This window comes from Chelonia mydas, chromosome 1 (genome assembly GCF_015237465.2).
Source record: "Chelonia mydas isolate rCheMyd1 chromosome 1, rCheMyd1.pri.v2, whole genome shotgun sequence".
NCBI lineage: Eukaryota > Metazoa > Chordata > Testudines > Cheloniidae > Chelonia > Chelonia mydas.
In genome coordinates this window covers 237,287,561-237,303,174 of record NC_057849.1, presented here as the reverse complement: position 1 = coordinate 237,303,174, position 15,614 = coordinate 237,287,561, and the positions used below count along the sequence as shown (strand labels likewise).

At 45.2% G+C, this 15,614-nt stretch overlaps 1 protein-coding gene across 4 annotated transcripts in view; it reads left to right on the top strand.

The window, feature by feature from the left end:
• The window catches only part of USP18 (ubiquitin specific peptidase 18), a 28,465-nt gene that overhangs the window by 4,641 nt on the left and 8,210 nt on the right, over positions 1–15,614 (top strand). For 3 of the 4 annotated variants that reach the window (XM_043539884.1, XM_037877444.2, XM_043539872.1), the window contains 7 exons: positions 3,247–3,462; positions 5,126–5,222; positions 8,633–8,778; positions 10,878–10,957; positions 12,217–12,363; positions 14,238–14,333; positions 15,167–15,337. In XM_043539884.1, coding sequence (XP_043395819.1) covers positions 3,300–3,462; positions 5,126–5,222; positions 8,633–8,778; positions 10,878–10,957; positions 12,217–12,363; positions 14,238–14,333; positions 15,167–15,337 — 900 coding nt within the window. In that variant the 5' untranslated portion in view covers positions 3,247–3,299. The remainder of the gene's footprint in view (positions 1–3,246; positions 3,463–5,125; positions 5,223–8,632; positions 8,779–10,877; positions 10,958–12,216; positions 12,364–14,237; positions 14,334–15,166; positions 15,338–15,614) is intronic. The other variant, XM_043539880.1, reaches the window with a different exon arrangement.

Below are 15,614 nucleotides of genomic sequence, written 5' to 3'. Positions count from 1 at the left end.
GATGAGTTATCCCTGAGCCTGAATGTTCTGAGCCTGATGAGTCCTCCACCAGCAAAGATCTAACCAGATGACCCTCAAGACAAATATATAGGCTCTGAATGAAAGGAGCCATCTTAGTCAGCTCAGCATCACTACCTTGTTGGGGATACTCCCAGATGCTAGGTAGTTCAGTCATACTATTCCAGCTCTAGCCTGTACCTGCTTCTTCTCCAGCCATGGCTGGCTGTCCTTACAAATACTTAAAGAAAATCAAAATTAAACAGTCCAAGGAACTCATAGGCCAGTTCTTTACAAAGTCTTGGATGCAAGTCATCTGAATCTTTTGATTTAAAAATGTAACTTTAGTAGCTTCTGTTTGTCACCCTCCTGAGATACAAGTGGTATGGAAACATCTATAATGTTATTTGTTTTTTCCCCCCCAATACAGAACAGAAATATTTATTGAACACTTCTGCCTTTTATGTATTATTGATAATTCTATCATTTCCATCTAATAATGGACCAACACCATTGTCAGGATTGTTTTTGCTCCTAATATACTTTTTAAAAAAAATCTCCTTTTTATTGTCCTTAACTCTGCTGGCTATAGATTTCTCTTGGAGGCTCTTTGCTTTCCTTATCAATTTTGTACATCATCAACTTCCCCTTTCTTGCATTTGTTATACATGTATATTTTATAGCGGCCTTCACTTCCCCTCTAAATCAGGTTTTTTTAACCAGTACATGGATTGTGGCTTTTTGGGCATCTAGTAAAGAGTTCTTAAAGCACTTCCCAATTATTATTAATATTTCTGATTAAAATTCTTCCTTCTAGCTGATGTGGCTTAATTGCTTTCAGCTCTGTGAAACTGGCCCTTTTAAAGCACCAAGTATACATACATCACTGGTTTGGACATTATAAATGTGATCAAGTCTTGATCACTTGTTCTCAAGTTAATATTAATTTTTAGTTCTGTGATCAGTTCATCTTTATCAAGACAAGATCTGACACAGAATTGCTCCATGTTGGATACAACACTTTGAGTTAGGAACTTATCGTCCAACTCCATGTCAAACTGCCTTATTAACTCAGTCAGCTTCATGCATTTTTGGCTGTGCTCTGTCAAACACAACTCAAGTACCGAAGATAAAGATTAAGAATGGAAGATGATTGCTATTGTATTGCTAGCACAATGCGTCATTACATAGGTTATATTTCTAATTTTCTCTTATCTTTTGTTCTTCCACATCCTTTTTCCTTCTGCTTTTAATTTTCTTTTTTCGTTTTCTACGCTGGTGGTTTATGAATTCTTCAAGTGTCTGTAATGGCCTCACTAATTTTTCCATGGTGTTTAACCCTTAATACATTGTCTGAGCATTCTTTTCTCTCTACTACGTTCTCTCCTCTGTCTAAGGGCATTTATTTTCTTTTCTGATTCTCCCTCTTCAGCTTCTAATGTTCATCTCATTCTCCCCTCTCTTCTCTATCCCTCCCGTCTCTGGCTTCTCTTCACTAGTCTCTCTCTCTGGTTTTCACCTCACATTATAAACAAATTTAATCCTTACCATTTTTCTTTCCCCTCCCTTTGTTAATCCCACTTTTCTAGCTCTGTGTCTTAAATACTTCCTCTGTTAACTTTCTTGCTGTCTCCCTCTTCCTCATTCTTTCAAGCACTGCCCTTTCCCCATCTTTCTTCTGTCTTCCCCTTACACAACCACGATTCCTCCTTTTTCTTCCCTTTCAGCTATGGCCACTTCAGAGTTGTAACAGATTTAAAAATCTGCACCTGCTCTTCCCCCTGAATTGTGATTGGCCTAAAGTTCTCCCCTCTTAGCTGAGGCTGGTATAAAGACTTACATCTCTGGCTATGTGTCCAGTCCTTATGCCTACCCCAGCTAAAGCTCTTTCTCCTAGAGCTTTGAATTAGATATATTCAAAAAGGTATTTAGACACCTAAACATATTTAACAGTGAAGCTAGAGCCCCATGAAGGACCTTAAACTCCCTCTTTCTTGTGAGTGGGTAGGATTTAATGTTAGAGCTCATCTATAGTAATGAAATTTGCAGCAGTATGGTATATCTATTCAGATGCAAGTTTCCCTACTATAGATGAGCCTTAAGATTAAATCCTACTCATTCACAAGAAAGAAGGAGTTTAAGGTCCTTCATGGGGCTCTAGCTTCACTTAGGGCTAGGTTTCAAATGGGCTTGGGTATATAAATATCTTTGAAAATCTGGCCTTTAGCATCTTAGGCCCACTATTGATGGTATTCTCCCAGCCTAGCACTCAGACTCCAGCTATGCAACGAATCGTTTTGCTCCAGCGTTTGGTACTAGCTGGCTCCTGTGGCTATGGTATCCTGGCTATTGTTATGTAGTTCTAGATGCCAGTTACTCTGGACGCTCTGGTTATATTAGTACCTGTTCTTGCTGCCTCAAACTACTGCAATTTCTGCTATTGGTGCTTTTTAAATTGCTCATTCCTATTAGGTTTAGCATTTTTTTTTTTACATTGTGACTGTTCAGAGATTGATGTTTGAGTTTGGCTATACAGATATGCTACTGGATGAACACTATAGGGCATCACATGGCCTTGCAGCTTTATTGTGGTGATTTTTTGAAAGCTCAGTGTACACTAAGGGTCCCATTCGTCAAGGTCAGCATTTCCCCAAACTTGGACACTGCTTGTTCAGGGAAAGCCCCTGACAGGACGATTTGTTTACCTGCTGCATCCGCAGGTTCGGCCAATCGCGGCTCCCACTGACCGCAGTTCGCTGTACCCGGCCAATGGGGGCTGCGGGGAGTGGCACAGCCGAGGGACATACTGGCTGCCACTTCCCGCAGCCCCCATTGGCCGGGCACAGCGAACCGCGGCCAGTGGGAGCCGCAGTTGGCCAAACCTGCAGATGCAGCAGGTAAACAAACCGGCCCAGCCTGCCAGACATGGCCAGCCAGCCAGCCTAAAAGGATCCTGAACATCTCTCGGTTTTCCTTTGGGTCTAAAGAGACTTGGTGCTGATGAAAGATGCCTAGCAGACAGCCCTGCAGACCAGGGTCTTTAATTTAGCCACAAACCAGGTACAGAATGTGCAATGGCAGTGTGCTCTCCACTCATACTGCCCTGCAGATATATTTCTGGGGTTCCAACATGTAATGACATTAATCATGTTTATTTTACTAACATTCTTCATTGTGAAATCTGTTCTGTGTTTGTATAATAAATACAAAGATGAATCTCACTTTGCTGTATTCTGCCCATCTTTCCAGTCTCCATAGGTCCTTTTGTGTTACTGAAGTCCGTGTGTTGCCCTGTGCTGTTGATGGGCCAGGGAATTGGCTGCCCAGAGAAAAGCAGAAAGTCAGAGCTGGCATTAAACCAGAGCATGAGGAAGGAGGAAGATGGAGAAGAGCACAGAGAGGAAGCTGTGGAGAGAGGTGCCCAGCAGCTAAGAGCTCTCCGTGGTGTGGCAGACTTAAACAATGGTAATTGTTTTTTACTCCCCTTCCCCCCCCCCCATCCCCTTTTTCTGTGTCATTCACTCCATGTTGTGTGCTCTCTCCCCCCGCCTTATTCTTTTTCCCTTTGCTAAAATTCACACATGGAGGATTTGTACAAATCAGATATTAGAACTAACTCATTTGACTCTTCCAAGTGAGAGTTTTGTGCTTTAGGAAAAGTGTTTTCTTCCCTTCAAAACCCTAAACTGGGCAGATTTTCTTTCTAATTGAGGATGGTTGGATGTTGGTTGCATCTCCCTCCACAGTACATCAAAGTTGCTCCTGAGTTTGCTGAAGGGTCACTTCTAGGTCATGGACCCTAATTGACAAGTTATATCACTGGACTAGCCTCCCAAAAGCTCTCTTCTGTTTTAAATGCAGATACTGTTTTATCCCATGCATTTACCCTTTCTCACCCACTATATTCACCTTTCCATTGTGGGCTTTTCTTCACTGCAGTGTGAACTCAGGTTACCGATACTCCAGTTACCTCCTCTCAAGTTAGCTTAGCTTGAGTGGGCGTGGTCACAGTGGAAAACATTCTGGCTGCACAGCGTTTGGATTAGCAACACGGTAGCTGAGTCCCAGCTGCAATAATAGCTTCAGCAGCAGCACCTGAGTTTTAACCCATGCCCTTTGATGGGCCTGCTAGGTCAAATTTTGAGCGCCACTCCACTCGAGCTAGAGATTTGTATGTGTGGATGGGAGTCCAGTTACAGGCAAGAGCTCAAGGTAATACTGCAGTGAAAACAAATTCTGAGTGTGTCTGCCTCTGGGGTGAGGAGATTACCTTGCTAGGGACAACACATCTCACCTCTATCCATTTTAGCCCACTTCCCATGCAAACAGAAGCTTTTGTTTCTCATACACCTCTGAATGAAAATTACTTCTCTTTACCTCCTCCCCTTTAGCTTTGTCTCTTTCCTTGAAACTGTGCAAATTGGTTGAAATACTGGCGATAGATTGTCAGACCTGAACAGGAACCCTGAATCTATTTCCTTGAACTGATGTGACCAGAGAGCAAGTGTGAAAAATCAGGACGGGGTGGGGGTAATAGGCGCCTATAAGAAAAAGCCCCAAATATGGGGACTGTCCCTATACATTTGGGACATCTGGTCACCCTAGGTGTGACAGGGCATTAAAATATGGACCCTAAGCCAGAGCTGAATGTTGTGATTAGGGCCTCGCTCCCTAGAAGTCTGAAGAAACTCCCTCATCCAGACAACCCTCACATTTTTGGGGGAATGGGTTTCAAAGTCAGACTGACCTAGATCCAGATTTTGTAGCTTGAGCTCATTTTTGGAGACACCCTCCCAACTCTCCCCAGCTGTCAGAGGCAAACCAATGCTAAGATTTTAAAGGGGTGTAAGATAGGGTTGCCAACCCTCCAGGATTGGCCGGGAGTCTCCAGGAATTAGAGATTAATTTTTAAAGATTATGTCATGTGATGAAATCTCATGAATATGTCCAAAGTTGGCAACCCTAGTAAGAGTAGATTTGACCCTTCCTCCATCCTAGTGAAGATGCTGAGCCTATATGTTAAATAGGCTGAAAGTGCCAAAGGGAAATTTGCCATCATCTTCTCACCACCCGTTACTCTCCTTGCCTCCATGTGAGTTCTAAGCCCCACTTCCTCTTGTTCCTACAGGAGCCATTGGGCTATACAATATGGGACTGAGCTGCTGCCTGAATTCTCTGCTTCAGGTGTTCTTCATGAACACACACTTCACCATGATACTACGAAGGTAAGAGATGCACAGGAGCAGTACCCATTCCCTGAGCTCAGACTGCCAGCAATAAGTCTGTTTTCAAGTGGAATGTCCATCCAAAGGACTAGATTATGAGGAGGTGCCAGGTGCTTCCCAAACAAGAGTGAGCCCTGAATATGCCAAAGGCAGAAGACTAGGGCTCTGCAAAACACAGCCATTTTGATTCACAGGGGTTCATTAGAGACTGAAAATAGGCCATATTTGCACATTAATATAATTTAATCCCAGACTGGGATATTTGAGAGAATATGTATGCTGATCTAAGGATTATATTTTTCCATAACTAGGGCAACCAGATAGCAGGTGTAAAAAAAATCAGGACTGGGGGTGAGGGGTAATAGGTGCCTATATAAGAAAAAGCCCCCAAAATCAGGACTGTCCTTATAAAATCAGGACATCTGGTCACCCTATCCATAACAGCACAGTTTTATTCTAGTTATATCCATGAAGAATAATCCCTGTGCAACAATATAAGCCATTCACTTTACAACTATAAACATTCCACAGCTATAGGCCCAAATGGCACAGCCTTATTCCTGCCTGGGTTAGATATTTGTTTGGGTGGATGGACAGCATGTAGTGTCCCATTGCTTTGCCCCTTTATTGTGCTGCATTGACTTCAGGGGATTGCATAGAACAGGGGAGACAGGGCAGATTTTGACCCTGTACCCTTCTGCTGCCCATACTGACAGCTATTTCAATTTGTTTCCAGTTTGTTCAGCTCACTACAGTGCATTTAAGTGGATAGTCTCTGTATATTCCCCACTACCTCCATATTTCCCAGAAGAATGGTATACTCACTGACATACTGTAGAAGGTGCACAGCCACCAACAGTGCTAACCTGTGGCAGGTCATCTCCCCATTGACAACACAGTCCTGTCCTTCAACACCCCCACACCAGGGATTTCCAGTCCTCCCCTTTCACACAGGGATTTTGGGGACTGGGCCTTTGAACAGGCAAGATCTTTTCCCATTGGCTTCTCACCCTCAGTAAATGTTCCTCTTATGGCAAAATCCTCTCAGAATGCATAGCAGGGCTCAGGCCTGCCTTCTCCACCAGCCTCCAGTCCAGGGCCCAATGGTAGGCAGCTACACTCAGCATCCCAAGGTGCTAAGCAGCCACCCCCAGACCACTTCCTACCCAACTCTCCTTTAGCTTGCAGGAGTAAGTCACTCCAATCCAGTCTCTGACCTGCATTCTCAGTCACCAGCCTCTTCTCTCTGCAGGTTTGCACAGGGCTGTGGAGTCAGGTCCCAGGCAGTGAGCTCCAGGACAGTACTGTCTCCTCCAAACAACCATTTTCTCCCTTCCACAGCCTACTTCTGAGGCTCCACCACTGTTCCTTTTAAAACCCTGCCTCCAGCTTGTGCAGGCATTGCAGGTGTGGCTGGGTGGGGCCACCAGAGCTGTTCTTTAACCCCTTGCTCTCCAATGTGGGGGGTTTGTATTCCCCATCATACACACCCCGGGGGAAAGAGACAGGGTTGCAGTGCTGCAGAGATGTGGAGAGGGACTAGAACTGGCATAGAGATGTCACTGATATCTGCTTGCTAGGCTTGGTACGAGGAGTGGGAAAATGAGCAGTGGAGGGTAGAGAAGGAATCCTCCCCCCATAGCCACAGGGCAACTCCAGAGCCACTATGGAAGACCCCGGCAAAGAGATGGTTGGGGAGGGTCAGACCCATGTTTCAGCTGGTCCCATCCCTGCCCTGGTGTTAAAGTAGAATGAGCCAGAAGGGGGAGCTCTTACTGCATCAAGCAGGGAGGAGTTACCCAGCTAGGGGGAGTTGAAGGGGGGCTGGGTGGGTGTGGAGGGAGCTGCTTACCAGCCCAAGGAGAAGAAGAGAAAAGGGATGTGTGCTCACTTTTAACCCCTGCTCATTCCCCACCTGCTGCCCAGGGCCGGATTTCCAGTTAGGCACAGTAGACACGGGCCTAGAGGTGCTGGTGTTCTAGGAGCACCTAAAAGTTAAAAGTGGGTTAAAAGTTAATATATACAGCTCCCCTGCGGGCTCCTGCCATGGGTTGGTGGCACTAGCAGAGCCAGAGCGCGGCTGCTGCACTGGGCTGCTGGAGGTACAGAAGGTACCTGGAGACCGCTTGCCAGGGGAAGAGTTACAGTGCCCCCCTTGCGCCTCACCTGGGGTGGGTGGGCTGCGCCTGGCTTGATCTGGGAGCCCCATGCGTGGTGGAGGGTCTCGTGCCTTCCTGAGGTAGCTGTGTTTATATTTCTTTTGGTTTCATTTTTTATGGAAAACATAAAGGTCAACTGTAGGCAGGGAGAGCACTGAAGATGCTGTGGCTAGGGGCATATAAGGTGTAAATCCAGCCCTCCTGCTGCCACAGAACTGAGTGCCACACAGGGTACACACCCTCCAGGAGTCCCCTCAAACCCTTGCGCCATCTTGCACAGCGTAAGTAATTTGAGAGTAGATAACTTGAGCTAACGCTGCAATAAAGAAAAGTGCACAATGGAAGGTCTTAATACCAGAGGGACCATTGTGTGTCGGGCCCAGTCTGCAAGATGCTGAATGCCCTCAACTCCCCTTGAAGTAAGAGAAAATAAGGGTGCTCAGCGCATCACAGGACTAAGCCCAAACATATCACTGGATGTGCATCTGGGTCTCCAGGACTGAAATACAACCACAAAACTCCATTGCACTGCTTAGGTTCTGAAATGTGCTCCGGCCAGCCCCCTCCCTTCCTGGTGTCACCTTAATAGTAGTTTGTCCTTTGTTGCCATTTCCTTCACCCCATTTCCCCTCCCCTCCCCCCCCCTCCCCCCCTGCACCCTATTTCTAACCAAGAGCAGGAACTGAACGTGTTGAAATTTGCTATTTCTACCACCCAATATGAGGCTGATTTTCAGTCATGTTAAGGCCCCTTTCCAAAGCTTTGGCAAAATAACTTCCTGGGCAGGGCACCTTTCCAGCTGGGGGAGAGTTGAAATAAGGGCTTTATACCAGCCCTGTTTGTAGCATGCAGCATGGGCAGGATTTTGGGTGTGTGGGGGCAGAAGGGAGTGGGTGAAGGGCAGGAAGAGGTACGTATGTCTGGAGCCCACTGTGCTACAGCTATTCTTTGTTTCCCAGGGTGACTTAAAGGCGCCTCTGGCCCAGCTATTCTGCCCCAAACTCAGGGATGAAGGAACTTAGAATCAAGGCCTATCTCTTTAAAACATGTTACCTGCCCCATTGGTTGAGGTAGTGCAGCTGCATCCTGCTGGCAAGTCTTCTTTCTTTACTCTTTTATCGTAGGCATATATGTAATGGTTGCCTCTTCAACTGCTGTCTGTGCTGTTTACTCTGCCCCTTTGGTTACAATGCCTGGTACTCTGTACCTGTGATGCTTGTTCACTGCTCCTGTTGCGTTTTCTATTCACAGGATCAGAGTCCCGATAGGACATGCAGAACAAAAGGAGAGTGTCCCATACCAAATGCTCTTGCTGTTGGAACAGATGCAGCATAGCAAACAGAGAGCCGTGTATCCCCAAGAACTTGTCCGCTGTCTCACTGTGCACAATTTGAAATGTAAGTGGTAACCAACCAGCCCCCGGATGCTGAACCGGGGAAGTCACCAAGCACTAATAAGCTCAGTGTGCCCTCTGACTCCCCTCCTCATGTGTTCTAGGAATGGGAGAAGTGGTGGTGCAGAGTCATGCTGGTTGCAGCAGCCTGTCCACGGGGGAAGGGCAGCTGGGCCTTATTTCCAGATCAGGGGAGAGACCGACAGCCCTGGAGAGTGACCTCACTTTTGGCCAAGGGATGCGATGGCTGCACATATTCTATAGGAGCAGAATGTTTTACTGTAGGTGAAGGGAGGCACTTTGGTTCTAGACAGAGGTGTGAAATCCTTCGGGAGTAGAGGGAGTCAGATTACTGCTTGACGTATCGTGTTATATTGGCATGATCACATCGGGGAAGCTGCACTCTCTCTCTCTTATTAGAAAGTAAGGCCATGTCTACACTAGCATGTATGTTGGCAAAACTTTTCTCTCTCAGGGGTATGGAAAAAACCACCCCCGGAGTTACAGAATTTTTGTCAGCATCAGTGCTTGTGTGCAGAGCGCTATGCTGATGGGAGACGCTCTCCTGCCAACATAGCTACAGCCATGCGTTGAGCTGGTTTTAATACGTTGCCGGGAGAGCTCTCTCCCATCGGCATAACGCGGTTACATAAGTGCTCTTACGGCAGCACAGCTGTATTGGTGCAGCTGTGCTGCTGTAAGCTTGTAAGTGTAGACATGGCCTAAGTGTCAGCTGGAAGAAAGAGCAGGAAGATAAGTGGATGATTGGACTCATCCCTGAGCTTATAAGACATATCCAACTTTTTAGTTCTGTCATAAATGCTGAGAGAAGACCTGATCAGATCAACCGTCCAGTTGAGCACTTGTCAAAAGCAGATCTAGTATTGTACATATGCGATCAGTAGTGATTAGTGATGTGTGTGTGTGTGTGCACACACATACATGTGCAAAATGTTGCATATATATTGGACTAATCTTTATCATGTAAAATGCAGAACAAGACACTGTTAAGAGAGCTATAGTAGAGATATACCAGCAAATTCAGACATGGTATAGGCAGGAGGGTAAGCACTTGAGTGTGCCTACTTACATCAGAGCTAAATCTGTCCCATTGAGATTGAGTTGCCTACATTTAGCCTTCTCTGTTCCAATGAAAGAGAGATGGCCAAATAAATCTCAGAGTTCTACAATGCGGCCCACATTCTCTCCTGTCTTTAATATGGAGGAATGGCACATCGGCACAATAGATCCTAGCCTACAATGCTCTGTCTGGATTGGGATGGACTACTAAATCCTGGGACCTGTAAACTCTATGGGCTGTACCTCCATATTAAAGGCATGGATGGCTGTAATCTGCTCAGTGGTATGCAAATTAAGGAGCAGATCCCTATGCAAGAACACAGCATAAGTATCTGCACTGGGCATTGGGCAGTCTTGCAAGGAGATTGAAGGCAAAAACACTGTGCCCCAGGCTGTGGAGCCATTCCACAAAGGTAGTTTCAGCTGCCCCTAGTGCACAGGTAGCTTCCATGGAACAGGGCTCTGTGCTGCACAGTGTGTGTGGACTCTCTGCCTGATTCCTAAATCCCACCCCCACTCCAGCTTGAGCAGTGTAGACTGGTTCTGCTCCGTGGAGGAGGGCACAGGATTTTTCCTTAAGTGTGGTTCTCAGGCATCTTCTCAACAGGGCTCTTTAAACAAGCCCTACAGAAAACTATCTTCCATGCATCTAGGTTTGTAAATGTGCCATTTGGGCCCAGTGAGAAATCCAAGTGTAAGATTCCTGCATAGTACTTGACTCCTTGAGCTGGCAGGGAGTGCTGCAGTAGCATTGTGTTCAGCCCCTGGGTTGGAAGGAGGTGCCTCATATTCTGTAATAAGACAGAGAGATTGTTCCAGAGTGACATTGACTGGACTCCAGGGGAAACTCCACCCTTTCCTCATAGGTCAGGCAGATGTTTGGCATGGTATGGGGGGGTTAAGACTGGGGAGGACTGCGGATGAGAAAGTGGATGGAAACCTTAGGTCTCTGAGAGGGGCTCCAAGGAATGAAATGTGCTGTTTGCAATGCTAGCGTTGGTTGTAATGTCTCTGTTTGTCCAGTGTTTGTCCAGTATGACGCTGCTCACCTCTTCCTGAGCCTCTGGAACCTCATTAAGAATCAGATCACAGACCGGGAGCTGGTAAGTGCTCTGATGGAAAAAAGGAATGTGACACCTGCACCCTAGAGATTCCACAGCTTTCCCTGTTCACTAACCGTGGTTCTCTGTGAGCCTCCATGAGTCACCTCCACCTCATCTGGCATCCTGTTACCAAGCAATCCTGCCTCTCACTTCCCAGCCACAAGGAACTGGCAATTTAAGTCTCAATTAAAATGTATCCGTACATCTTTCAGACCTCACCAAGGTGGTAATTCCCTTTGTGGGGGAGACTGCTTGTTAATAAGAAAAAACATGTTCCTTTTGCACAATTGGGTTTGGTTAACTCATGTTTCTTCCTACCACAAATGTACATAAATATTGTTCAGTATTATCTTTAAACTTCCCCGCTTGCATTAATGTCTGTCAGCTGCCTCTAGTATTCAGTCATGGTTTACATGTTATCTGGATGGTAGTTCCTCCCATCAGAGGCTCCTAAGCTAACAGTAAACAGTAATGCTGACTTTCCTCCACACCAGTAGCAGAGTTTGTTCATGCAAGTTCAATACAAAACTATACATATAAGTGTCTCACAGTTATGCCCCTATTGCTACCGTAGCCTGATTATGTAATCTCCCATGGTGTTTATATCAATGGTTCTCAACCTTTCCAGACTACTGTACCCCTTTCTGGAGTCTGATTTGTCTTGCGTACCCCCAAGTTTTTAAGTGAGGTGAAACTTGGGGGTATGCAAGACAAATCAGACTCCAGAAAGGGGTACAGTAAGACAAGACAAGACTACTTGCTTACAAAATCAGACAAAATACAAAAGTATCACAGCATACTATTACTGAAAAATTGCTTACTGTCTCCTTTTTACCATATAATTATAAAATAAATCAATTGGAATATAAATATTGTACTTAAATTTCAGTGTATAGTATATAGAGAAGTATAACCAAGTCATTGTCTGTATGAAATGTTAGTTTGTACTGACTTCACTAGTGCTTTTTATGTAGCCTGTTGTAAAACTAAGCAAATATCTAGATGATTTGATATACCCCTTGGAAGACCCCTAAGTATCCCCAGGGGTACATGTACCCCTGGTTGAGATCCACTTATTTATATTGTCCTCATTTAGATGCTGTGAGGTACTCTCTGTCTAGGAAGATGAAAGATCTGGTTTCAAGTCCTAAAGAAGTGACGCTGCATTAAGTGTCTAATACAGTCACTGTCACACTTGCAGAGGGAAGAGCATCAGCTGTGTTGTTCATATCCATTTCTTGTTCTTTTCTACTCTTTAGGCTGACAGGTTGACCACGCTGTACACTATCTGGGTGCAGGAGTATCTGGTTTGTCAGAAGTGCTCCTTTGAAACCAGGAGGGACAGCAACATGGTAACCCTCCCACTCCCAATGTTTAATGCCCGTTCTCAGCGACTGAAGACACTGGTATGTTCAGCACTCCAAAACTCCGCACTTAATGGGGAGGAAGAGTCCACTCCGCTGAGGCACAGGCATCCACTTCAGGTGCCTCTCCTCAGAGGGGCTGTAGCCAGTGTCTGTGCAAGGGATACTGGTCTTTCAGATGGATGTAAAACTCTGTTTATCCCAGGTGGATTTACAGGCGGAAGATTAAGCTCTTGAGGCTCCTTTCTGAAAAGCTGAGGGGAAAATTCTGGTGTCCTGGCTAGGATTCCCCTCTCTTGGTAAAACACCTCCTTTAAAAGCTCTGTGTGCTTATCAGAGCTTAGATATCACAATAATATATGCCTTAGAAATATCTAAGGTAGCTAGATAACATGAGCTATTGCTGAACACAGAAATACTGCATTTACCTACAGAGTCCTGGTACTATTAATGCTGCAGTACTGTGTTTAGTGATGCTCTGATACTACAGTGACGCGGGGGTCATATAAATGTTTAGCTAGATAGATGCTATGGTGTTCAATGATATTTGGATTCAAAGGGCCTGATTCTCATTTACACTAAGGCCCCACTGCACTGCTGTAGCAGTGGACATTTAAGGGATCTTAAAGAGGTTGTAAATTACAGTTACACTTCAACACCTTTTCCCTGAATCAACAGTTCTCCTTATCTCCAACTAGTGCAGTTGTCTCAGGGACCAAAGAAAGAGGGGACACCAGTTGAGATCAATCCAAAGATTTGTTTTTTAAAACAGGAATTATGGTAGGAGTTCTGATCCAGCAGAATCAGAATATGCATGTGTGTGTGCACAGCCACTTGTGGGCTAGGAGGGCTAGTAGCAGGGCTTGAGTTGTGCCGGAATGCTCCAGAATGCAGTTCCAGCATGCCAGAAGGGCGTTCCCGTACTTCTTTTTTAAAGACTCCAACACTGTATAATAGGTAAAGTGGGGATTATGAGCATTTTGCCACTGACTTCAAATGGGAACATGATCAAGCCCTGGGGCGAAGGGGAAGATTTAGAAGGCCAAGATTTTCAAAAGTGACTAGTGATTTTATGCCCCTCAGTTTCTGGGAACCCAACTTGAGAGACCTTAAAGGCACCTGATTTTCAGAGGATGAGTGCTCAGCACTTCCCAAAAATCAGTCCCCTTTGAGGCTTCTCCAACTGGGCCCACAACAATGAAGGCATCCAAAAGCACTAATCATTTTTGAAAATGTAGGCCAAAATGTCCCCAAATGCAGTTTCATGCTCTCGGTGTAGGGTTGCACATTCCATTGTGCTTGATCCATAGCCTTTCTAACAGAACACTCCTTAATGTGTTGGTGTCAGTAAGAACAAACAATGTTTTGCTTAAGTTACTCCTTTCCTGTGCTGGAAAAGGAAATGAAATCAGGTTGTTGGGGTTTGAACTAAGGAGAAAACATAACTGGAGCTCTGTCTGGGCCTGTGTAGACTAGGAGACATTGTGTTTTTTAAAAATGGAGTAAGGTAACTTGATGTGGCTAACATGACTTGAAACACCACCTAACACATAGTGTACACACAGTTTAACTCTTTAAAATTGTGTTAGCTTGTAACCTAAGAGGGAGCCTACACTACAGTACAACAATATGACAAATAGAGGGAAACAGGAGAGGCAAAAATTAAACTTTTAATGTGAAAAAGAAGCAAAGGGGAAAAAAGACTTTAAAACCAGCCAAAATGTCTTTTTGGATCTCTTTTGTTCACAATAAAGCCGCAACAAAACCAATTTATTTTCCTTTGCTAGACACTTTGAAATACAATACCTTCTGAAGGTTTGCCTTGAAATTGCAGCCTTTGAAATGAAGCAGAAATAGAAATGTAACTTCTCAGAGGAGTTCTATTTGGCTGCTAGAATCCCTCACTGTGTTTCTAGGAGGATTCCTTGCATTGCTTTTTCCAGCCCGAGCAGCTGACTGACAACAACATGTGTCTCTGTGAACAGTGTGAAAGGAAAACACCAAGTGTGCAGGTAAGTGACTGTTTCCCCTAATTCTGCCTACAGATGGAATTGCCATCAGAGTTTGGGTGCTGCCACTGCAGACGTATAGCAGTGCAGTGAGTCTTAATTGGCAAGACAAGCTATATTAATGTTGCCAAAACGAAAGAGAAAGACCTGTCAGGCTGAGTACAACCCACCCAAGGTAGGATAGTACTGCTCAAAGTCTCCTTTTCAGGCCATTGCCCAACAGGGACATTCCCTATTAGCATATCTCTCACCCATCCTGCATTTTGTAGGAAAGCCCCACTATTCTTGCCAGCATCCCACCGTGCAACTCCCATGCCTGCCTGTGCCTGCTGTGATCGCTCTAACAGGTGCTCTCCTCCATCCCCTCCTGTGTCCTTGTGTAATAGGCAGAGGGAGCAGTATAGTACATGGGTAAGGATAGTAGACAGAGTGTGAAGTAATGCACAAAATGGACACCTTAAGGCTGAGCCTCTGAATCACACCAAAGATGGGAAACTTGGTGATCATGGCTCCATTATATGTATGCGTTATCCTGTGTGTGTGTGTGTGTGTGTGTGTGTGTGTTTAGCACCTTCATTCCAGGATCCCCCAAACAACTGTGCTTGTATTTCTGACCTACAGCTCTTCATGCTATTCCAGTTCTAGGAATAAAATGTGAACAAGTGCCTTTTACATATGCCTGAAACTGAACTGTGGTCTTCTAAAGTGACAGGTTGGGGGAATTAATTCACTGTACCACTAACCACTTTTCACCCTAATTGCACTCACACTGATCTCAGCATCTTCATCCATTCTTGATTCTTTAGTTTTCAGTTCAAGTGTTTATTGCTTTGCAGGGCATGAGGCTAACATGTCTGCCACAGACCCTCACCCTTCACCTAAAGCGCTTCTGCTACAGGAAATCTTCCTGGACTCAGAAGATCAGCTACTCTCTGCCTTTTCCACAAAGCCTTGATTTCAACCAGATCCTGACACAAGAGCAATTTCACCCAGATGCCAAAGAGAAGGTGAGACATTCTCATCCGTTGCACTTGGGGGAAGCAGATTTCCTTCTCTCCTATTCACTCAGCTCTCACAAGAAGAGACTCGCAGGTCAGACAGACATTACCCTCAATGTTCTCCATCTTTCTAATAGAGTCATGCCCTGGGCTTTAGCTGTACCTAATGGTGTTCTACATCCTGTGATTTTAACCCCTTCAGGCACTATGCAACTTTTGTGCTTAGACTCTGCTAAACCAGCAAACCAAGACTGTTGCTACCAGGGCCATCTACCACGCTAACCTG